The sequence below is a fragment of the Schistocerca gregaria genome, chromosome 6 (genome assembly GCF_023897955.1).
Source record: "Schistocerca gregaria isolate iqSchGreg1 chromosome 6, iqSchGreg1.2, whole genome shotgun sequence".
NCBI classification, from domain to species: domain Eukaryota; kingdom Metazoa; phylum Arthropoda; class Insecta; order Orthoptera; family Acrididae; genus Schistocerca; species Schistocerca gregaria.
In genome coordinates, this window is record NC_064925.1 from 576,359,675 (window position 1) to 576,384,751 (window position 25,077).

Genomic DNA, 25,077 nt, shown 5'->3' on the forward strand with positions numbered 1-25,077 from the left:
TGCAACAACATAAAGTGCACAAATTACCAGGAAAACGGTAAACAATCGATGCAAGCGATGTGGACTGTCACTAAGGCAAGCTTCAGACAGAGCATCATCCCAGTGCATGTCATTACCAAGTAACTGTCGCTCTCGACATGCGTCTCTGTAAGCGGGATATTGGCTGTGACTAGCACGTTGGACTCGCATTCAGGAGTACGACGGCTCAAATCGCGTCCTGCCATCCTGATCTAGATTTTCCGTGATCTCCCTGAATCGCTTCAGCGCTGCTTGAGTCAACCATGCGCATACCTTCCCAAAAATGTGTTCTTTAAATGTGCATGGCTCGCCACCTAGAGCTCTGCCGCGTCTTGTACGATTGAAGACACTCCGCTGTCTGTCGTAAGTATAGTATGACAGGACTTCATCATACAACGACATTTTCTCGAAAAATCTTAGGTTTCTACAGAGCCGAGAGTATGTTTGTCTCGGGTTTTCTAACCGGTCTGTAATGTTTTCAGTGTGAGAATGTGTTCACTGCCTTCCTTCAAGGTGAACATCGAGATGAATCAAAGGCGTGTGTCTTTTTTGGACAGGAGAGATCAAAAGACGCTATACTGACACTGACCAGCTTGTGTATCGGCCCAGTTATCTTGTGAAATCGTCGTGTTCATTTGTCAAGGCAAATGTGGCGCACTCACTGTCCTTGTTCAGGTACTGACTATATATGTAACAGATTTAACGCTATTGCAAGTTTCAACGTTAATATGAGTTTGAAATGTTTGAGATAATATCGGCGAATAGGCCACGACCCAGCAATTGTCCAGTACAATTGTAGCTGTTATTTCGCCTCTCTGTAATGAATTCCAGTGCTATTAGATGTCTTTTAGAGCACCGGGATCCCTCCATGCAAGAAGAGCTTCTGTTTCAGGCTGCGCAAGGGCAGTGAACCATGTGTGTCTTTATGGTGTCAAACAGTGCAGGATCTGGGAATTCGGCGCTTATCAGCTTACAGACATCGTTGGGAAGTATTATTTCTTCCAGCTGCAACAGGGTATGTGCATACGGCAGGTCACGGTTCTGCTGCTCAACGCCCTATATCAAGCACAAACCTGACCAACACAAGCTTTCTGCGGTGGTCAGGTTGTCAGCAGCTTCAGTTTTGAGACGTGGAAAACTCTGGCTTTTATATCATGTCGATAATACGACACCAGTCCATAAAAAGCTTCTTGAGCCATTTATTTCGTTCAACTTTGGATTTGGTGTGAACGTAACAAACATATAACTCCTTCCGTAGTTTCGTACATAGTAGAAAGGTTCCTGCGTACGCAGGTGTGTATACCGCGGGAAGCCAGTGAAACTGGATTCGTCTTATTTCTTGCTGATTAAAATATTTTTTAAAATTTTGTTTTTGTTTATGTTCGGAAATTTCTTGCAGGGTAACTTGATACAATCCAAAATTACACCCATCATCGCCACTGTAATAAAGTAATAGGCATTGCAGGCAGTCATAAGACTGATGTCTCATGAATCTGTTCAAATTCCTGATCAATCAAAACAGCTGCAACTGCATTTGTGACAGCGATGTTGTACCTGCCACGATGGCCACTAGAGGATCATTTACCTGCACTGATGACAAATTCGTAATCATTACGCTGCCCTTGAGGAACAGAACCTCAAAACTGTGAATATATGTATTCACACAACGCAGCTTGTTTTAAAGCAGAGCAGTCAGATCATTCTTAGGTTGTAGAAAGTTTTGATTTCTGTTATTTGCCTGTTCATAATTATAAAAAAGAAGTGCATCTGAAGAACCTCGAGCTCATTTTCAGCCAACGAAGTGCCGAAAAGGTGATAAATGTTGTCCTGAACATTAAGGAGTGGGTGTGAATGGTCTTTCCGTTACACGTTTCACACCAAAAGATGTAATTAGATGAAACTACAAACGGTGACTGATAACAGTGAACTTGTTGTTTCATCTAATGTCAGTAACAGTCGCGGTAAAGCCTAACCTAAAAATTTTCGCATTTAAACCATAAGGTGTAATTTTAAAAGCATTATTGTCAACACGGGAATTGTCCAAAATGTGTTTTGATTGTGGATGGTCACCATTCAGCAGAAATGGGGCAGTTCCGAAAAAATTTAAATATGTTCTTTTTCACTCGATCAATGCATTCCAGCCATTTCTGTTCGATATTTCAGAGTCTCACAAACTTTACAATTTGTTTCCATTCCAACAAGTGAAGCACACGTGGCGTAATCGGCCGCAGAATTATATGTAGATGCACTTTTCTCTTTCTCAACCCAACCAAGGTCGGTGTGTAACACAACTTCTTCTTGAGATTCTTCTGAATCTTGAGACGAAATTGGTAAGCGCCGAAGTCGATCGGCGTCTAGGTGAGATTGATTCTGTTCCTTTTTCTCTATCCGCCGTAATGTGACGGTCTTGATCAGTGTTATATCGCACTCACTAATGGAAGGAAATTCCATAGAGCGATTTAAGGCCTAATATTTTCAAGCCGCAGGAAGTCTCGCTTCACGATCTTCACTGGATTCTTGAGACCTCATAGTTCTCTGACTCTTAGCCAATCTGGTGTGTTCAGAAAGAGTTGACTCTTTTCTAGGCATTTTTATTTGTAAGCAAAACGAAATCAAAATGTAATGAGCAGGCACTGAAACCATAAAACAGACACAATTCTTTAACCTTTCGTAACAAATAATATAAATAAAAACTATTGAATCAAGCAGAGCAAGGTCGTTAAGTTTTTAATACACAAAGTGCAGTTAGTAAATCCATATACCCTAGCCAACAAATTCACTTTTAATTTATATTTGTAAAGATAAGTTTGCGGCACTTCATTCTGTCACTGATGTAAACTTCCATGAGTACATCTATCACTGATACAAAAAAACTGACAGTGCCATCTATTGGTTCTTGTGTGTACCATGAATCTAAAAGCTTCTTCCATTATTTTTCTGGTTTTTCTGATGTACTGTGGCTTCATGACCTTGTGACTGAGGTATACATTTGGAATACTAATCTGACCAGTTGGTTTTAGATTAAACATTAAATTACGATACATTTTTCTTCCATGTTCAGATGTTGATGAAATAAAGCCTATACGCTGTCCCAAGCTACGCTCAAGATACCTGTGAAAACCGAAGAAAATTCGTCTAGTAGTTTTGGAATTTAGCATGTTCAAACAGACAAATAGAAAGGCACAATGGTGTAAGATAAAAGCTTAGATGGTGACATATTCTTTTTCTGTGATACAGATTAGATGAAATAAAGTCTGTAAGCTGCCTACACTATGCTCAAGTTATCTATGAAAACCCCAGGAAAATTTGTCTAGTAGTTTTGGAGATTAACGTGTTTGTACGAACAGACAGACACAATGATAAACAACGCCCGTCAGCAGCTGAAAGTATTAATATGTAATTCTAATGTCGTTCTAGATGGCAGCAAGTCATCAAAGTTGTCTGTTTTTTCAGAGCTGTGCGAAAGAACAGACACCATATCCATATAAAAAAATATTTTTTAGCAATAAATGAACACCGCCTGCTTCATCAACCCTTCCTGTTTATTGTTTTGAGATCTGTCTATAAAATTTTAATAACTTTAGTTTTTCATGTTGATGCTTCACTTTCAACTGCACAAATATTACATCCATAACAATTGACTCAGCCATGTTTCTTTTTCTTCATACTGAACATGGATGTATGAGACTTGAATTTTTTCTATCTAATAAATGGTCATCTACAAAAACTGAAGTCAATGTCGCACTATAAAAGATATTCAAGAGTTTTTTTTTATAAATTTCAAAATGCTGGCCATCATAATGTGTGTAAACATTGTCCACCGTAATAGTCTGGTCGAAATGTGGCAAGATTCCAACTTAACTGACATGTCCAATCATAACTTACATCAATCCTTTGGCTATACTAAAACTTTAGTAGCTTTTATCCATATAAATGGAACTAATTTCAATGAAAGGTACTGAGCTCGGAGGCCTAACTAAGCATTGACATCTTCACGGTTATTCTGTACTATATAACAATCAACTAATACAGCTACTGGAAGTAGTCAACCAAGGGAACACAGGAGATTAGATTCTCAGCATACAACTATGCAACAGTAAATGAAAGACATTTAACTTAGTCTTGAATAAATGGTAAATAAGAGGTGTTGTTACATATGTAAGAGTTTGAGATAGAAGGTAGGATTGATGGTGGACAGAAGAACAACATCACACGCACACATTAACAAATACCAACCACTCCGCAGTACATTGTATATTAAATCGACGAGTCAAATGAGCAATAAGCAAGCATTTATAAATGTTATGAATAATGATGAGAAGTGGTTTATTTGGGCAATAAAACCAGCATTAATTTCAGTTGATCCTGATAAACATAACAATCTTGAACAAACAAATAACTAAAAATAATGCATGTAAGAATTAGAGAGAATGTTGGAGTCAACAGAATACACAATTACAGTTGATAACACACCTAAATATTATAATTAATACGCTGAAGAGCTAAGGAAACTGATACACCCGCCTAGAATCGTGTAGCACTCCCACGAGTATGCAGACGTACCGCAACACGACTTTGCATGGACTCGGCTAATGTCTGAAGTGGTGCTGGAGAGAATCGACACTGTGAATCCTGCAGGGCTGTCCATAATTCCGTAAGAGTACGATGGGGTACGGACATCTTCTGAACAACACGTTGCAAGGCATCCCAGATACACACAATCAAGGTTTATGTCTGGGAAGTTTGTTCGCTAACAGAAGTGTTTAAACTCAGAAGAGTGTTCCTGGAGCCACTCTGTAGCAATTCTGGACTTATGGACGTGTGGGGTGTAACGTTGTCCTGCTGGAATTTCCAAGTGTATCGGAATGCACAATGCACATGAATGGACGCAGGATGCTTACATACCTGCCACAGTCGTATCAGATGTATCAGGGGTCCCATATCACTCCAAATGCACACGCCCCACACCATTACAGAGCCGCCACCAGCTTGAACAGTCCCCTTCTGACATGAATGGTTGGCACGCTGACACTTGTTTATGGCCCAAATTAAAATCTGCAGCAATTTGCAGAAGGGTTGCACTTCTGTCACGTTGAACGATTCTTTTCGTTTGTCGTTCATCCCGTTCTTTCAGGATCTTTTTCCAACTGCAGCGACGTCGGATACGTGATGTTTTACCAGATTCCAGTACAGTCGTGAAATGATCATGTGGGAAAATCCCCACTTCATTGCTACCTCGGAGATGCTGTGTCTCATCACTAGTGAGCCCACTATAACACCATATTCAAACTCACTTAAATCATGATTGCCTGTCGTTGTAGCAACAGTAACCGATGTAACAACTGCTGCAAACACTTGTTATCTTAATATAGGCGTTGCCGATTGTAATGCCGTATTCTGCCTGTTTCCATATCTCTGTGTTTGGATACGCATACCTACGAGCTTAAACGTGGACGACCAAAAATTGTTCCCATTTTCTTACACAATCTCACTAACTATGATTCAAACTTTTTTCTCAAAGAGCTTGGACATGATGAGAAAGAGATTTGCTTGATTCCAAATGATAAAGAGAAGTACATAGCCCTTGTAAGGAAACAGGTATCTCAAAGAAGAGGTTTACGGATGTCTTTTAAATTCATCATATTATCATTGACTAAGTTATCATCAAACTGATCAAAGGGGCAGAGGATTAATATTGAAGGGAAGATGATTAATGTAAGCAATTCTTGATTGATGATGATTGGTTCTGGTAATTAGGAAAGGAGTATATCCATATGAATATATAGATGACTGGAATGTAATCCAATAAAATAAACTCCCACCTAAGGAAGAGTTCTACAGCAAGTTAATGAATGATGTGTAGGTGATAATCTATAATCAGACAAAGGTAGTTTGAAATAAGTTTTATGTAAAGAGATAGAGGTGATTTCTACTTTTTGTATCTAAATACTGATGTTCTATTAGTGGAAGATGAAACTGAAAATTTTAAAGTTGTATGTACAAATTCATATGGATTAGAAACTGCATGGTGAAGCTCAACAGCAGGTCTATCACAGACTGCAGTGTCGAAAAAAAATTAATAACCGCTTGAATTATTGCATTATTATGATATGACTTAAAAGGGAATAAGAGGTGGCATATCAAAATGCTGTAAGTGATGCATTAAAGCCAGCAACAAGAAATTGAAATGTTACAATCACAACAAAGAATCAGATTATGTGATATATCTGTGACATACCTTGATGCAAATAATTTATATGGATGGGCCATGACACAGGCTTTAACCTACACTGATTTCGAATGGGAACCAAATTTAATTATTGATGTGACTGAGATACTTGATGGTTCAAGCGTTGGATACATACTTGAAGTGATTTGGATATCCAAAAGAGCTGCTTGGTAAATGTGAGAATCTAATAAGCACCTGATAATAAGCACAAACTTTTAACTACATTACACAATAAGTTCAAGTAAGTTGTTCAACATAAGAATTTAAAACAATACTTCTCTTTAGAGATGAAATTAACGCAGATAAATCATACCCTAAGATTCAAGAAAAGTACAAAATGGTAAAAAAATACATTGATTTCAATACAGAGATGTGATTGAAAGAAATGAATAAATCTGAAAATGAGTTTTAAAATGTGCTTAATGACAGTGAGCTGTACTAAGACTAAGGAAAATTTTTGGTATTGGATGAGTATCAAATTAATCTCTAATGGTAAAATTTGTGATAAGTTAATGTTGTTGTTGTTGTTGTTGTCTTCAGTCCTGAGACTGGTTTGATGCAGCTCTCCATGCTACTCTATCCTGTGCAAGCTGCTTCATCTCCCAGTACCTACTGCAACCTACATCCTTTTGAATCTGCTTAGTGTATTCATCTCTTGGTCTCCCTCTACGATTTTTACCCTCCACGCTGCCCTCCAATGCTAAATTTGTGCTGCCTTGATGCCTCAAAACATGTCCTACCAACCGATCCCTTCTTCTAGTCAAGTTGTGCCACAAACTTTTCTTCTCCCCAGTCCTATTCAATACCTCCTCATTAGTTACGTGATCTACCCATCTAATCTTCAGCATTCATCTGTAGCACCACATTTCGAAAGCTTCTATTCTCTTCTTGTCCAAACTAGTTATCGTCCATGTTTCACTTCCATACATGGCTACACTCCAAACAAATACTTTCATAAACGACTTCCTGATACATAAATCTATATTCGATGTTAACAAATTTCTCTTCTTGAGAAACGCTTTCCTTGCCATTGCCAGTCTACATTTTATATCCTCCCTACTTCGACCATCATCAGTTATTTTACTTCCTAAATAGCAAAACACCTTTACTACTTTAAGTGTCTCATTTCCTAATCTAATTCCCTCAGCATCACCCGATTTAATTTGACTACATTCCGTTATCATCGTTTTGCTTTTGTTGATGTTCATCTTATATCCTCTTTTCAAGACACTGTCCATTCCGTTCAACTGCTCTTCCAAGTCCTTTGCCGTCTCTGACAACAATTACAATGTCATCGGCGAACCTCAAAGTTTTTATTTCTTCTCCATGAATTTTAATACCTACTCCAAATTTTTCTTTTGTTTCCTTTACTGCTTGCTCAATATACAGATTGAATAACATCGGGGAGAGGCTACAACCCTGTCTCACTCCTTTCCCAACCACAGCTTCCCTTTCATGCCCCTCGACTCTTATGACTGCCATCTGGTTTCTGTACAAATTGTAAATAGCCTATCGCTCCCTGTAAGTTAATATCTAAGCAAAAAAACTATAAATGTACAGTAATATATAATGAAAATCTAACAGCATCTTACATAAATAAGATTGAATTACATTCACTAAATCAGTCTACACACACACACACACACACACACACACACACACACACACACACACATATATATATATATATATATATATATATATATATATATATATATGCTATTTTTCGAAATAATCACCAATTCTGTCGATGCATTTTTGTAGATGCTGTGGCAGTTTTTGTATGCACATGCCATACCAACTCGCTGCTGTGCTGTTCAGAAAGTTATGAACCTCTTCTGTCACCTCGTCGTCGGAGCTGAATCGCTTGGACCACAATTAACGCTGACAGGTACTGTGTGACTCTGAGAAAACTCAAACGGGAATTTCAGAACCAGAGAAGAAGACTGTTGAGCAAGGGCATACACATTCCCCATGACAACGCTCGCCCACACGTCGCTCGCAAACCGTTGCTCTCTTGCAACAGTTTCAGTGGAACATAATCACCCACTCACCCTATAGTCCTTGGTACCCAGTGACTATTACCTTTCCCTAGGTTAAAAAAAATATTTGGCTGGAAAGCGATTCAGCTCCGATGGCGAGGTGAAAGAGGAGGTTCATAACTTTCTGAACAGCAAGGCTGCGAGCTGGTAGGACATGGACATACAAAAACTGCCACAGCATCTACAAAAATACATCGACAGAAATTGTAATTATGTCGAAAAATAGCTAATTGTTCAAGCTGTAAACTGAAATGAACTATTGTGTAAATAAACAGGTCTATGTACTTCTAAAATATAGGAGACCTTACTTTTGGGATTACCCTCGTATATACAACACACTGGGTGATCAAAAAGTCAGTATCAATTTGAAAACTGAATAAATTACGGTATAGTGTAGACAGAGAGGTACAAATTGACACACATGCTTGGAATGACATGGGGTTTTATTAGAAAGAAAAAATACAAAAGTTCAAAAAATGTCCGACAGTTGGCGCTTCATCTGATCATAATAGCAATAATTAGCATAACAAAGTAAGACAAAGCAAAGATAATGTTCTTTACAGAAAATGCTCAATATGTCCACCATCATTCCTCAACAATAGCTGTAGTCGAGGAATAACGTTGTGAACAGAACTGTAAAGCATGTCCACAGTTATGGTGAGGCATTGGCTTTGGATGTTGTCTATCAGCATCCGTAAAGATGTCGGTCGATCACGATACACTTGCGACTTCAGGTGACCCCAAAGTCAATAATCACACAGAATGAGGTCTGGGGACCTGGGAGGCCAAAGTGGTGGCTCAGCACACGATCATCACCAAACAACACGTGCAAGAGATCTATCACGCATCTAGCAATACTTTGTTGTTGTTGTTATTGTTGTTCTAATAAAACCCCATGTCATTCTAAGCATGTGTGTCAATTTTTACCTTTGCATCTACATTATTCCATGGTTTATTAAGTTTTCAAATTTATACTGACTTTTTGATCTCCCGGTATATATATAAGGTTAAGGCAAAGTCTGTGGTTCTAGACAATAACCGTGCTATTGGCCTGACTGTAGGTAGAATGCAGCCTACAATTGCCATGGCGTTAGGTGGAGGAGGATGGTAAGCTCATTTTCGCAGGCCACAGTAGCCGAGCGGTTCTAGGAGCTTCAGTCTAGAACCACATTACTGTTATGGTCGTAGGTTCGAATCCCACCCCAGGCATGGATGTGTGTGATGTCCTTAGGTTAGTTAGGTTTAAGTAGTTCTAAGTTCTAGGGGACTGATGACCTCAGTTGTTGAGCCCCATAGTGCTCAGAGCCATATTTAACCCATTGTCCTGGCCAAATGTAATGCCTGGGAAAGGTGGGCAAGTACTCATTTGATAGCAGCTGAGTGGGCCATGGGCTGTCCTGGACGGAGTGGAACAAGGAAAAATCCGCACTCCTGTCTAGGACTGAACTCAGGACCTTCTGGGCTGGTACCTAGTACTGAAACCACTACAGTGTTACAGCTTCAGTAACTATGTGTACAAAAAACAACTGGTATATAAATGCAGACATGAAGGATATGTTGGAAGTCTTTGACACATGTGATTACCCACGCAATATGAGTGCAATATATCACCAAGTGAATGAGAAGGTGATAGGTAAACTGATGTGTGAGCGCATTGTAACGGTTTTGAGTGAGTTTGTAGGATTAAGAGCTAATATGTGTGTATATCATGTTGGAAATGATAAATGTAAAAAGTCAAAAGAAATCTTAAAGATGATAGTAAATAATATTATATTTGATAACTAAAACATGGTTATTTAATAACAGTGAAATATATACAGTAGAATTTCATAATACAGCATTAAGAGCACATCACCATAAAAGGCGGTTCAAGTATAATACAATCAGCACACATCCATTGGAGTGCTATAGTTTATTGAAAGTATTACTGGTTTGTGAGATATGACAGAATCACTTTAACATCATCAGAATGTTAATAATCTCCTCCATCTAGGAGCAGATATTTCAATATGTTGATACATTTTGTTTATCACCATTAATATGTGAGCTATGCATTATAGTTTACTGTATATACTGGATTTAACGTAATAGTGGATTCATATTTCACACTATCATCTACACATCATCATTTACAATACACAAATTAGGCATTTTAGCCTCCTGTGAATATTTGCGTTCATTTACAACATCACCAATTTGTTAATGAATTTTATTTATTATCATTTGTAAGTTGATTATCTGGATGCCTAATTATTTTCATCATCAACATTATTAATATAAACCATTCAAATGAGGCATTCAGCAATCCAATACTGAATTAGCTAATCGTTTTATAAATATTTTTACTTATAATGATGAACAGTATAATGTGGTTTATATCATTGACCAGATGCCACACAAATGTAGAAACTAACGTATCATAATGAGGTTAAATTCAAAGTAGTCGTAATTTAAAGTAATCTGCGTATTAAAAATCACAGGTCACTACGTATTTCGATGATATTGTACTAAAAATGGCCTAATCTCAAACTTAAAATGGATCATTTGTCATATTGGGGTAGAACACACAATACATATCTACTTACAGGATACTCAAATGTGAAACAGGATGAGATATTACCAGTGGTGAAATGAAAATAACAGTGAAAAAATGAAACATCAGTAGTGACAAGCACATTTAGCTTCACAATGAAAGAGGATCAATCGACTGAGAGAAGATAAAATTAGAGAAGAGGACTGGCTGAGACACTCAGCAGGAAGATATAGAGAAACTGCTTAAGAAAGGAGAGTGCGAAATGAGCTAACTAAAATTACAGTGAGTGAAGTTCTTAGAAGACAATGGCTGCACATCAACAAAGCATTAGTGTACAAGAAGGGTAAAGCTGAAGCACCAGAGATAACAGTTTGTCAGGTCAAGCATTCTATTACAATCCCACTAAAGAATACAACAAACACAAACATGCTATCAGTGACAAAATGGATCAACTGCATCAGTTTTGCAGTTCCTTGGGGAAGTTCCCAGTAAACAAATGCAAATAAAAATTAAGCACGGTGGATCGTTTTTCAAGTGCAGTCAAGACACCAGTTTTGGCCATTACTCCACTTATGGCCACCTTGATGTATTTAGAGAAATTTTAAACTTCTTCTGAATATCAGCTCATGTTGCAATACTTTATTATAAGTAACATGAAGTGTGCAATTGAATGAGATACAGCAGCACTTTTGTTGGTTTTTGTTCGTAGTTATATTTCTTGTGAAAAGATGTGTTGGAGAAACTGAGTTCTGTGAAGTTTTTCCTTAAGCAATACATAATCGGTTTTTCAATTTTCAGCATGTTCAAATAAAACATTATAAGAAACCAAATTTTTGAGAGGTAAGGTTAAGTACTACATCGTTATTTCATACAAGTTAAACGTGATACAACCCAAAAACATAGCATTAAAATTCTATGGCCATTAAAACATCCATTTAGTCTTTGTTCGCTGTTATGGCCATGCTTCTGGCCATACATTGAGACACACATAGGTCGTGTTTTGGCCACTTTTAAAAATTGATACAAAACATCTATGACACAGATTTGGTCAGCATTTCAAGTATGCTATCTTTATTTAAAACGTTTTTGTAATTTTTATATCCAGATATATCTTATCTTGCCCGAGCAACCCAGATTAGTAATGTAGTAAAACATGCAATAGGAATTACAAAAATAAATCAATTAACTGAATTTGCTTGAGTAAACCAAAGAATAAAAGGTTTCAGTAGTCTCCCAGTGAAGTAAAAAATGCACTGAAGGGTTTTGAAGGTTGCTAATGAAAGCAAATCATACAGAGCTCTGTTGGATGAAAAAATTAGTAATAAAACGTGGAGAGTAAATTTCTTTGTACGTTGGTACAGGTGGCGTTAGTCAGTCACACGGAAGTGTCGCCAGTCGCCAGCCATGGCAGAGGGCAGCACCTACAACTCCAAGAGCGACATTATCAAATTCTGGTCTGTCTCCGCAAGACTCGATTGGTCACCGTGGCCCACATACCGTCTTAGAAGAAAAGAAAAAACACAAAAAAAGGTTCATGGATTGGGTTCTATAACGTTGAAATATTGGGTTTTCAGTTACTACAGAAAATCTCTATGCAAAAACGTATTGAAAAGGCATATTTGAAAAATTCTAAGGCTGTACCTGCAAACAATCAACCTAGAAATAGCTGGTGTCATGGCTTTATTAAGAGATAGTTTTGTCACAAAAATGTTCTGAATATGTTAAAGAGGCTAGGCGTTCTTTTACAGGCGAGGGTAAAGAAGAAATTAGTTGCAGTAAGTATCTTAAGCTCCAATGACTGTGACAAAGCTTTTGGAATGGATGAAATCTTCTTTTTTGTGACTCTCTAAAGGGAGTTAAGTATAGGTTGTTTCTAGGACAATCGTTACAAAACTTGTCTTAAAATTTTCTGGGTATGGTACTGCATCATAATGTATAAAAGTACTGCTGCTGGAGAAAAACGAACGTTTCGGCCACAATCGCAGCGGCCTTCTTTTTATACATTGTGACGCAGTACCACACCCAAGAAACTTTTATGTCAACTGACTCTGGCTGCGGAAGCCTAAACAGTTATGTTACAACACTTTTTATCAATTGTTTTTCCATTCCACTCAATTGCTGTAATATTTATCTACTTTATACATGTTTGTTGTGCTAAACGCTTGTGTAACGAACGAATTATTTGTAGCAAAGGGATTCGACAGTTATTTAAAACTCCAGTTTTATTATAATACGCTGTTGCCAAAAAGCAACGAAATACACCATTTATTTTTCACTATTCTTTTTTCTTACTTTTATTATAAAACGTATCCGACTTGTTCTTACATAGTTGTAAATTAAAGACTTTGAAACAATAGATTATGATTTTTTCAAGTAATTTGTAAGCTTTTCCTTTTACTAAAGTAAATCTTGAATTTTCTTTAATATGACCATAAATGGTGTCATGACCATGGTCTGTAAAAAAGGTAATTTTTCTTCTAGTTCTGTAAGTACAGATATCACTATTCTCTATTCAGGTTGTAATGAATTAATTATGATGAATTGCGTTAATGAATATATAGACAGTTGACTTGCTGATAAAATGTCATACCCAAGAACATGGACCATTTTACCTCATTTAATGACTCCTGTTCATGTGCTACATCAGAGGGTGGTTAGGCTATTTGTTCTACAGAAATGAATACTGTACGTTTTCTCAAAATTAAGGGAGAGTCTATTTTTACAGAACTACTTAATAATTCTGTGAAAAACGTAACTAACGAATTCCCATTAATTTCTCTCTGGAGTAAGTTTTATTATAACACTAGTATCGTCTCCACAAAGCACCCATACTGCCTGATGAATGTCAAGTTGAAATAAGGAATAGAACGAGACACTACGCAACTTCCACGGGTATTCTCCACAGTAGCATTGTTTGAATAAACAACACAACTTCTAGCGTTCTGCTTCTTAAGTATGTCACTTAATTGTTAAAATCAATGATGATTTCAGCCGTAAATGAGAAAAATTACAACTGTGAGCTCCAGACTCTGTCAGACGCATCCTATTCCAGTAATCACGAGGCTTTACCGTTGGTTTCAAATCCCAGCACCACAGAGCAGGAATGTCATCGGACAGACGTACAAATCTGTACAAATCTATACCTGAAGTCGATCTGTTGTAATTTGGATCATGTTTTATGCTCATCTATCGTGACATTTCTGGAGACCGTAAGTCCTCTCTGTAGGAATCAACATGTTCCGAAAACAACGATTGTGTGAAACCCAGGTCGCTCGGTTCGTTCGCGAGACACACATATCAGTAAGTGCTTAAGCCCAGGTAGATACCGTTGTTCCTTGACTTCTGAAAGGTATTCTGTACAGTTCCGCACTGCTGTCTGGTGAACAAAATAAATTCTGAATATCAGATCAACTGTGTCACTCGAATGAAGAGTTTCTAGCAAATAGGTCACAAGGCGTCATTCTCAACGGAGAGAAGTCTTCAGACGTAAAAGTAACTTCTGGTGTGCCAGAAGGGACTGTTTAGGACCATTACTTTTCACAGAACACGTAAATGACCTAGTAGATAACGTCGGAAGTCCCGCGAGGCTTTAGCCGCTGATTCAGTTGTATACAGAGAAGTCCCACCGCTACGAAACTGTAGTGAAATGCACGGAGGCCTACAGAGAGGACTGACGCTTGGAGCACAGGGTAGCAGAAGGCCGACAACGTAAGCAAATGTACCGTTTTGCGAATACATACACAGAGAGACCTTTTGTTGTATTAGTACAAAAGTGCAGGACTATCACCGGAAGCAGTTACTTACATAAAACATCTAGGCATATTAGTACAGAGCGATCTGAAGTGCAAGGACCACATAAAATTAATTGCGAAAAGAACAGATGCCTGACGGAGATTCACTGAATAATCCTTAGAAAATGTGGTCCATCAACCAAAAAAGTAGCTTACACAAGACTCATTCGACCAATACTTGAACATTGCCCTTCAGTACTGGATCTGTGCCTGATGGAACAGAGAGAGGAAATAGAGACGATCTAAAGAAATGCAGCACATTCCGGTACAAGTTCATTTACTATGAGCGAAAGCGTCATGGTAGTCGTAGGGAGGTGGTGGCACGAGGGCAGTTTTGATATCAAATTAATACGAAAATTAATTAAATTGCCCAATTAATCCTCCCCCCTTGTCCACACACACCCCCACTCTCAGATGACGCCATGTGATTTTCTCAACCGGCACATGGGTCCCCACAACCTCCCCCACCCTATCGATCCCCCCACCATACAACTCCCTTACCCACCCTCTCCAACCCACTACCCCACCTACCCTATTGCCAAGAATTTCGAATTTTGTCGGGAATTTCGAATTTTGGTGGGAATTTCTTTGTCCCAGGGCTGTACCGATGTCCCACCCCAAACCGAACCCGGGAACTGGCGGGAAATTAAAAACAGGAGAGCGCTTTCTAGGAGTCGGACCCTGATGCTTTACAACGGAGGGTCAGAATGCTCACCACAACAGATGGGAACTGCGCAGATGCAGAAGAGGAAGGTTAGGTTTGTGTGCTTATTTATTATGGTTGGGAAACTGAAGTAAAGATTGGTCCTACTTACATAATTAATCGTAAGGATTGAGCCTAATTACACAACTATATGGATAGGATTACGCAAGGACTGCCTAAAATTGCAATACGGTTCAAAAATGGGCCAGGAAATACACCAGGGTTATCCTGGTTGGAACAGATTTCATATTACCACCCAAAACTAGTGATAGACCCTTCACTTGTCTTTATTCTTTTTGGTGGGAAATATGTCCAAGTGACAAGATGCTGCTGTTACACAGAGAGGAGAGTAATAAGTGTATTACCTGTAAGCGTATCATAATTATATAACAACCACGAAACCCGAGCCCAGAAAATTTCAGAGGGGCAGCAGTTGCAGCTGTGTCCTCCGTGGTGGGCGCTCACAGACGTGCCAACTTGGAGATAGTCTTACCTCTTACCCCCACTTCTGCCCCTCGTCACTCCCTCACTTCTTCCTTCCTTCCTCTCCACGCCATGCGTAGCGGCAGAAGCTCGTTCTACCTTGCCGCTGGTGGTCCACAATGAGACCCCTCTGGTGCCATTGATATACTGTCTCTAGTCTGCAGAAATCAGTCACGGTTAGACAAAAGGAAAGAAGAGAACGCTTCTTACAATCTGTTAAACATATTTCTCATAAAGGCTGCATCCCTCTGGAACAACAATCAAATTCCAGAGAACTTCCCAGATCCTTTTTTCAAATGGCCATATGCTACCATCACGCCCTGCTTTACGATCTATTGCCATCCCCCCAAAGTGCACCAGTTCACGATCTCTTTGAGGCGGTGGTCCAAGCACTGGTCGTTCACCAACGCAAAAGTGAAATTTAGCAGCATACAGTCTGCATCCTGACAGGAGAACATCTACCTAGAAGGACCACCCACACACAGACACACACACACACACACACACACACACACACACACACACACACACACACACACACTTACTGGACCATCCCTCATCATCCCCACCTCAAGCTACCCCCTTTCTGTAACCGAGAAAACTTTTATTTAACATCAACACATCTCTTATAATTGAGCATCTATTAATAAGGAAAACACATCGCAACGACAATAAATGCCCTCTTTGCACGAAAATAGGCACAGTCCAACAATCCATTTTCTTTTTGTTTATGAAAAAATCGGTATAGCTTTTATGTTTGACTGCAGGATACAGTTCGCATCTCAGTATTTTATGATATTTTGTGACATCCAACGAAGTGCATCAATGCTGATTACTTTCAGAGGTCAGGCTACGCACCTACTATACATTTCCACCAAGCATAAAACCAGGAAACAAATTCCACTATTTTGTTGCAAAAATTACCGATCACCGCAGAATTTCCTCGTTATTTTTAAACTGCCATCAAAGTAAAGAATAAGGGAGAATTTAAACTCCAAATAAAAAACGTCTATGGACAAATTACATGGCCTGAGAGTGTCTCTCGCGTTCAGATCAGTGTCTGTAAATAAACTGTCATGCATGTGTGTATTACAAACATTTCAGACACATGAAATAACATTAGAGAATACAATCTTTACGCCATTAACTCAGGTGTGGGAAAAAAACACAATCATTTCACATACGATAACATGTTATAATTTAAGAGGACATCGCTGTTTTGTACACTGTCACAAGTCCCGTTTTATCAATGTGATGCTATAGCACACTGTCTTCTAATAGAACCACCTACAAGATTTTACTGCATCCCTCTCTCTTCCGTTCCATCAAGACCAGTTGCCATCTGTGTGTTTATATTTGACATTTTTTATGCATAACGTACCTCTACTGACGTGTCTATAAACTTTAAATCACACAGAAAATTCTTGTGTTCTAATTTATAAGCAATTTGGTCATGACAGTATGTTTCACACAATCTACTTACACGTTGGGGAGAAACAACACTATCATTGCTAGGTTCCACAACAAGCTATAATTCAGGTGGTCTCTACTTTATAGTAGAGGTTATGAAGTATGAAATAACACTATACTTGCAGTAAGACTATTTTTTAAGCACGCAATCATGGTGTTAATAACACAAATAGTCATGAAACTACAAGAATATATACATCCAATTTCTATTAGTCTTTAGAGCAAAGTTGGTGTAGTTTTGAGAGAACTATCTTCTTCCATACTTTAACCAGTAACACCACCCCTTGTAATAGAACCTCATTTAAGACCTTGCCACATCTCTCTCTTTTGACAGATCGAAAAAAAAACAAATGGCACCTGGATATTGACATCGAGCACACTACATATACATGTATCGACCCAATAGAGCATTTGTCCAGTGCTCGAAGTCACAGATCTGCATAAGGTTTTGTTGATTGTACTGGAGGAAGACCTTATCCAACAGACTGTTAACCACAAGCAGTTTAATACATCGTTTTTTGGCTGTAATATGTCCAAGCAGTGTACAACTACGGTTTTGTACACTGCCATAAACTTTGTTTTCCTACCATGACTTCGGGGTCTGTGTCAGCTGCTAAACTGACATTAACATGTTTCGATCCTTTGTCTTTCACAGTGTTGGGGATAGGTGAACAAACATTTTCCAGCGTGCATAGTGGTGCACTAGATATGATGTGCAGAGTGCATTGGACTCTATGGAATATACCTGTTCCGTGTTTGTTGATGGGGCAACGTAATATAATTTAGTAGTCAAATGTATTAATATGTGTTGTGCGAATAAAGCACAAGTTTATTGTCCCTTAAATAGTTGTTACCTGTCATTTAGCTGCGTTAATCTGCATAAACTACAACAGGTTATGGGCCCAGGTACTGGATTAAAGCGAAATAATAAGCTTTAAGGTGACGTGTATTTGCGCAAAAATTGTGCGGAAGTTCGTATAAACTTCGATTGCGTACGCTATACGAAGAAGAATATAATTGTAAAATGAGTACAACACAGATACCGCAAATAGAGCGGTTTGTAGGGCGCTAAAATTACGAGACCTGGAAATTTGCCGTTGAGGCGTATTTGCACTTCGATGTCTTATGTGACGTCGTAAACTGTAAATTGGCACCTATGGAATCAAGTTTTGCTGCTAAGGTTCGGAAGGCGAAATCAAAACTAATCCTTTTGATTAAGCCAGTGAATTATGTTCACATAGAAAAGGCTACGTCAGCAAAGGAAGTATGGGAAAAACTGAAAAAACACATTTGAAGATGGTGCTTTAACCAGGAAAGTAGGATTACTTCGTGAGCTGATAACCACAAAATCGAATAAGTGTAAAAGCGTGGATGAATATGTAATAAAATAATTTCAATCTCCAATCGTCTGAGGAAAATTGGTTTTGAAATTGCGGATGAATGGATTGGAACTTTATTGTTAGTAGGACTACCAGAGAAATATTCGCCAATTATTTTGGGTTTGGAAAGTTCCGGAATATCCGTTACAGCTGATAGTATTAAAGTAAACATTCTACAGAACGGTCAAGAATGAACCAGATTCTAATGCTTCAGAAAAAGAAACAGCGTCGGCTTTATACTCTAAGTACAAGAAGAAGAAGCCAATAAGATGTTTCAGATGCCAGAAAATTGGACATATTGCTTCAAAGTGTAACGAAAAGTTAAGTACAAAAGAAAAGAAGCATGTTAATTCTAGTAGTTCTGAGAGAAAGTCTACCGATTAAGGTAAGGCATTTTATGTTTTTTACTGTTCTAATGAAGCGAGTGACGATCATGTAGAATGGTTCCTAGATTCAGAAGCATCTGTGCACATTACTAAGCTCCGTCAGGTTTGTATGATGTTCAGTCAAGGACTGACATTGGAATTTCTACAGTTGACGGATCTAAGTTAAGGTTTGAACTCGCAGGAAAAATGGATCTTAATTTTCTTGTGAATGGGAAAAGGAAATTGTTACTGCTCATGATGTACATTATGCAAAGAATATTGCAACTAATTTGTTGTCAGTAGGCGAAATAGTAAAGAAGGGTAATAAAGTTATCTTCGATATTGAGGGAGCCAAAGTGATAGAGTCTTATGGTGATATTGTAGGTACTGCAAGTAATGTGAGAGGTATTTACAAAGTGAATACAGTTCAAAATACTGCTGAAACTGGAAATCACCCTGTTTAAGCGCAAAAGGTTTCTGGTGGCTTAGAAGACTTAGACATTTGAACAGGGAAAGTATGACTTTACTGAAGAATATGGCAGCTGGAATGGAAAATTATGGAATGAATAGAGTTCAACGTGAGGTGTGTTTGCAAGGGAAGCAGGCTAGATCGCCATTTAAATCGAGTCAGAGCAAATCTACCGAAGTCTTGCAACTCATACATTCAGATCCCTGTGGACCTATGTAGAATGAATCCTTAGGAGGTAGCTTCTATTTCCTGACATTCATAGATGATTTTTCTAAATACATGCATGTTTATTTTATAAGTAGCAAGGATCAAGTGAATAATGTATTTGTTGTTCATTGCAAAATGGTCGAAAGACAGACTGGGAAGAAAATTAAAATTATTAGATCAGACAATGGATCAGAATATGTAAACAGACGGTTTAAGGAACAGTTGAATGGAATGGGCATTAGGCATCAGACTAACATTCCCTACAGTGCTTCTCAGAATGGAGTTGCAGAACGAGCCAACAGAACCATTGTAGAAAAGGCAAGAAGTATGTTAAGTGATGCTGAGCTACCTAAGTGTTTTTGGGCAGTGGCTGTGTCAACAGCAGTGTATTTAATTCACAGATCACGTACCAAAGCTGTGTCAACAGCAGTGTATTTAATTCACAGATCACGTACCTTATGAAATATGGACTGGGAAGAAACCGCATCTAAAGCACTTAAAAGTCTTTCGATGTGAAGCCATGGTTCAGATTCCAAAACCATTAAGAGGAAAGTGGGATGCAAAATCTCAAAAATATATTTTTGTTGGCGATGGTGAGGATTCAAAAGGCTACAGTCTTTATAATCCTGTGAATAAGAAGACAATAAGTAGTAGAGATGTAGTATTTTTGGAGGATTATAGACTTAAAATAAAGGAAAATAGTCAAAATGATACATTAATGCAACCAAGCATAATGTGTGATAGTGCTGAAACAGAGATGGAAACTGAAACATAGGTAGACGAGAATAAACAGGAAGTTGATGTGCTACCCGAGAATCATATTGACGAAGAAGATTCAACAGAGGAAGTCAGTTTAAGGCGGTCTTCACGTATAGCAAAACCAAAAGAATATTCAGATTATGATATGTCTGCTGCCCAGCCAATCAACAATGAACCAATCACAGTTGATGAAGCTTTAGCAAGTTCAAATGCCCAAGATTGGAAAAAGGCTATTGAAAAGGAGCTGCAATCTTTTGGGGTTAATGATACATATGAATGGGGTGACATGGCTGAAAATAATAAGCCACTAAGAACAAGATGGGTGTTTAGTATTGAAAATCCTGAGAGTGCAATACCAAAATTCAAAGTCACATTGCTAGTTAAGGGATATTCCCAGAAAGAAGGAATAGATTACAATGAAACTTTCTCATCAGTGGTGAAGTATTCATCATTAAGATACCTTTAGCTCTGGCAGAAAAGGAAGACTTATTAATTCATCAAATGGATGTGAAAACAGCCTACCTGAATGGAAGACTGGAGAGGAAATATATGTGATTCCACCTGACGAAGTTAAGCGACCTTATCAAGGGAAAAGGAGAATTTGGCATTTGAAGAAAGGCTTATATGGATTAAAACAAAGTAGCCATTGCTGGAATAAATGTTTGCATAAAAGTTTGATAAAGCTAGGCATGTTACAGTCAAAGGCAGATTCCAGTATATCTCATAAAAGGAGCAATGAAGAATTTGCAATCATGGCATATGGGTAGATTATTTTTTTTTTATTTTAACCAATAGTGAAAGCCAGATAGACTTTTTTAAAAAACAGTTATGATCAGAATTTAATATGCATGCTTTTGAGGGGAAAGTAATAAATGCTTAGGCAGGAAGATTCTAAGAAGTGCCAACAGAGAAGAATTATGGATTGATCAATCTCTGTACACAAGGAAGATCTTAGAAAAGTACACTATGGAAAATTGTAAACCCGTTTCTACTCCAATGGAAAATAATGCAAACCTGCTAGTAACTGATGATGACAAGAAATGTAAGGAAAGTGTACCCTATTTGGAAGCTGTAGGAAGTCTACTGTACTTGCACAGACTTCCAGACCAGACATTGCATTTGCCACAAATGCAGTAAGCAAGTTTTGCACTGATCCGAGAGAATAGCACTGGATGGCAGTCAAGAGAATATTCAGATCTTTAAATGGAATTGCTGATTGTAAGTTAAAATATTCTAAAACTGGAAATGTAAATTTGGAAGGATACAGTGATGCAGACTGGGGAAATGAGTTGGACACCAGACACTCCATCACTGGAAGTTGTTTCAGACTAAAGGGAGAAGTGATACCATGGTCTTGTAAGAGACAAAGAACTGTTGCTTTGAGTATTGTAGAAGCTGAATATATGGCCTTGTCCTCCACTATTCAAGAAGCTCTTGGATCCATACACTGATGAGTGAAATAGAATCTCCTCCAACATTAAAGCCAACTGTGGCAATTTGTGACAACATGGGAGCTATTAAACTTGCAAAAAGTAATGTCACCAGTGTAAGATCCAAACATGTTGACATAAGACATCACTTTATAAGACATCGTGTAGAACAGGGGAATATAATCCTGTTATCTGTGCATGGAAGAAATGTTATCTAATCTCCTAACCAAGCCTCTCAGTAAGGACAAATTTCAGAAGCTGGTGAAATATTATGGTTTAACCTGGGATGTATAGTGTTGAGTATCTGAAAAACATTTGTTCAAGGGTGGTGTTGAGGATATGTGAACAAACATTTTCCAGCGTGCATAGTGACTCACAAGATATGATGTGCAGAGTGCATGAGACTCTATGGAATATACATGTTCTGTGTTTGTTGATGGGGCAATGTAATATAATTTCGTAGTCAAATATATTAATATGTGTTGTGCAAATAAAGCATAAGTTTATTTTATCCCATAAATGGTTGTTACCTGTCATTTAGCTGCGTTAATCTGCATAAACTACAACACACAGAGAGCTGAACATCACATGGTGTAAACTATGCAGCTCCCGCTACATACTGGTTGGTAGAGATAAAACACAGAGGTGATGTTTCTTATTGACAAAAATGTGGAAGAAATCGCAACAAATGGAAACTGGAACACTTTGTGACATTGAAGAGAGTTTCCAACAGCTATCTGAAGGTGGTAACTTGGACAGTTATCATATCTTACACAGCAAGACACAGATGATATAGGATGATGTACTCTAATATACACCGCACTTCTTAGCGTGATCACTTTTAGCAATTTTACCAGTTGTTCCATAATTTCAACCCCAGCCAATGACACAGCTGAATCACCCCTCTACTAGAATGAGATTGTCACTCTGCAGCGGAGTGTGCGTTGATATAAAACTTCCTGGCAGATTGAAACTATGTGCCCGACCGAGACTCAAACTCGGGACGTTTGCCTTTCGCGGGCAAGTGCTCTACCATCTGAGCTACCGAAGCACGACTCACGCCCGGTACTCACAGCTTTACTTCTGCCAGTATCTCGTCTCCTACCTTCCAAACTTTACAGAAGCTCTCCTGCGAACCATGCAGAAGTAGCACTCCTGAAAGAAAGGATATAGCGGAGACATGGCTTAGCCACATCCTGGGGGATGTTTCCAGAATGAGATTTTCACTCTGCCGCGGAGTGTGCGCTGATATGAAACTTCCTGGCAGATTAAAACTGTGTGCCCGACCGAGACTCGAACTCGGGACCTTTGATGGTAGAGCACTTGCCCGCGAAAGGCAAGGTTTTGTTTGGAACATTTTGAGCAAAGGAAAAATTTAAGTTGTTTACGATGTTGACTCACAAACTAATAAAAGAAATTTTTAACGGGAGGAAAACAAACCGTGTTGTAAAAACAGATCTACTATTGAGTGGGGGCTAAGATAGACAGTACAAAGAAGATATGTAAATACAACGTAAATAAATTGAAGTTAGAATCATAACAATGGTGGTTTTCGCAAAAAGAATTTTAACCTTGGAGGTAAGTCAACAACTACGTGCAATTAATTTTTATAGCTTATTTCAACAGTTGCACATAATTTTTATTGATATTATTTTTCTACATAGTGATCCTGTTTTTGGTGCACAGTTGCACAGGCTTTCTGATACCCTCTGCAAAAAAGTTTTACGCTGTGCAGAAAGCCATGTATACACCGCTGCCTCTAGCTGTTGATCGGAGCTGGATCGACGGCCTCTCCAGGCATCATTAAGTGAACAAAACAGATGTTATTCCCAGGGGGCGAAATTGGAACAGTACGAAGGATGCCCCACCATCTCGAAACACAGCGTCCGAAAAGTTTGAGTGACGTGACCAGCGTATGTGGATATGTAATTTCATGCAACAAAAGAACGCCTTCCGACATAGTTTCGCATGAAGATCTGTGACTAATCTGCATGTGGTTTGCCATAACATCAACAGTCACTCGCAAATAAATCAGAATCATGGCACGGCCTTGTTCAATACTGGCGTCACCTTCGGCAGTAGCTGGGCACCCCGCTCTTTCCTCATCCTTCGCGCTCGGTGGACCGCTTTCGAACTGTTCAGTCTCCAGATAAACACTCTGCTCGGATAAAACAACATCCTCGCACTGTGCTCAAACTCTTGGATAAATTTCCGCTCCTGGTACTCCTTCACACCACAAAATAGGGGATTACGGGATGCTGTTTGTCTATGGCACAAACAGTGTGTGGTGTGGCAATCCTTACGTCACAATAGTGCAAAGTGGACTGACGTCATAACGCTGCAATGTACCACAGGCGAAGACTACAGTGCCAGGCGAAGACAAGAGTGCCATCTAGTGGCTGGTGAGCACACAGAGTCACAGAGCCAAACTAAAGATAATTATAGCAAACTGCAGATACATGTTGACCTACTCTTACAATTATTTGAAAGAAAACCAATCGAGTAGAATAAAAACGAGATATATAGCTGGAGTGAAGACAACGGTATACTGCATCACTAGTGAAATATCAACGTTGCTACAAAGAAATACCATTCAAAATGTACACCAAGTCTCATAGCAATTATAACGTCAATAGTAAAAATCGACGTTATAACATATTGCCTGACTTACGAGAAGACTACCTCGAAAAATAAGGGTATTTTCGGCTTAAAAAGTAGACTTTCACTACCAGAACGAGAAATTTTCCACTTTCACAGGATTTAATATGACGTAGAAACAAAACTTTAAGCTCATGAGGACTTACCACTCTTGTCGGGAAAGCAGTAGGTGGAAGAGAGCAGCCACATCGCTGCGATAATCGCCCCCGAACAGTGAACTTTTTCAACCAGTATCATGGCACTATACTTGAAAGCACCCGGTTTGGTGGCAAACTCTCCCGTAACACTTTTTCCACTATTGATACTCCAGTGCTGGAACCAGCGAGCAGGTGCCACCAGTCTACTCGATCGTGCGACTGTCTTCACTTCTGATGACAGCATCGTGTCGGATGCTGCTGCATTAAAGAGGAGAACAGCGAATAACAACTGTATCATGACGAGATTTCACTTCGGGCATTCATTTTTCTTCGTTTTTCGATGCCACTCTTGTGTATTTTATTTTTTAACATCGATTAGATGATTTACTCGCAAAAGAAGTTTC

General features: G+C 38.7%; 1 protein-coding gene across 1 annotated transcript in view; it reads right to left on the bottom strand.

Moving 5' to 3' along the window:
• LOC126278440 (uncharacterized) overlaps window positions 1–24,735 on the bottom strand; it is a 94,625-nt gene extending 69,890 nt beyond the window's left edge. Inside the window, exon 1 of the mRNA XM_049978555.1 lies at window positions 24,683–24,735. Coding sequence (XP_049834512.1) covers window positions 24,683–24,725 — 43 coding nt within the window. The 5' untranslated portion in view covers window positions 24,726–24,735. The remainder of the gene's footprint in view (window positions 1–24,682) is intronic.
• Window positions 24,736–25,077: the final 342 nt, after the last annotated feature.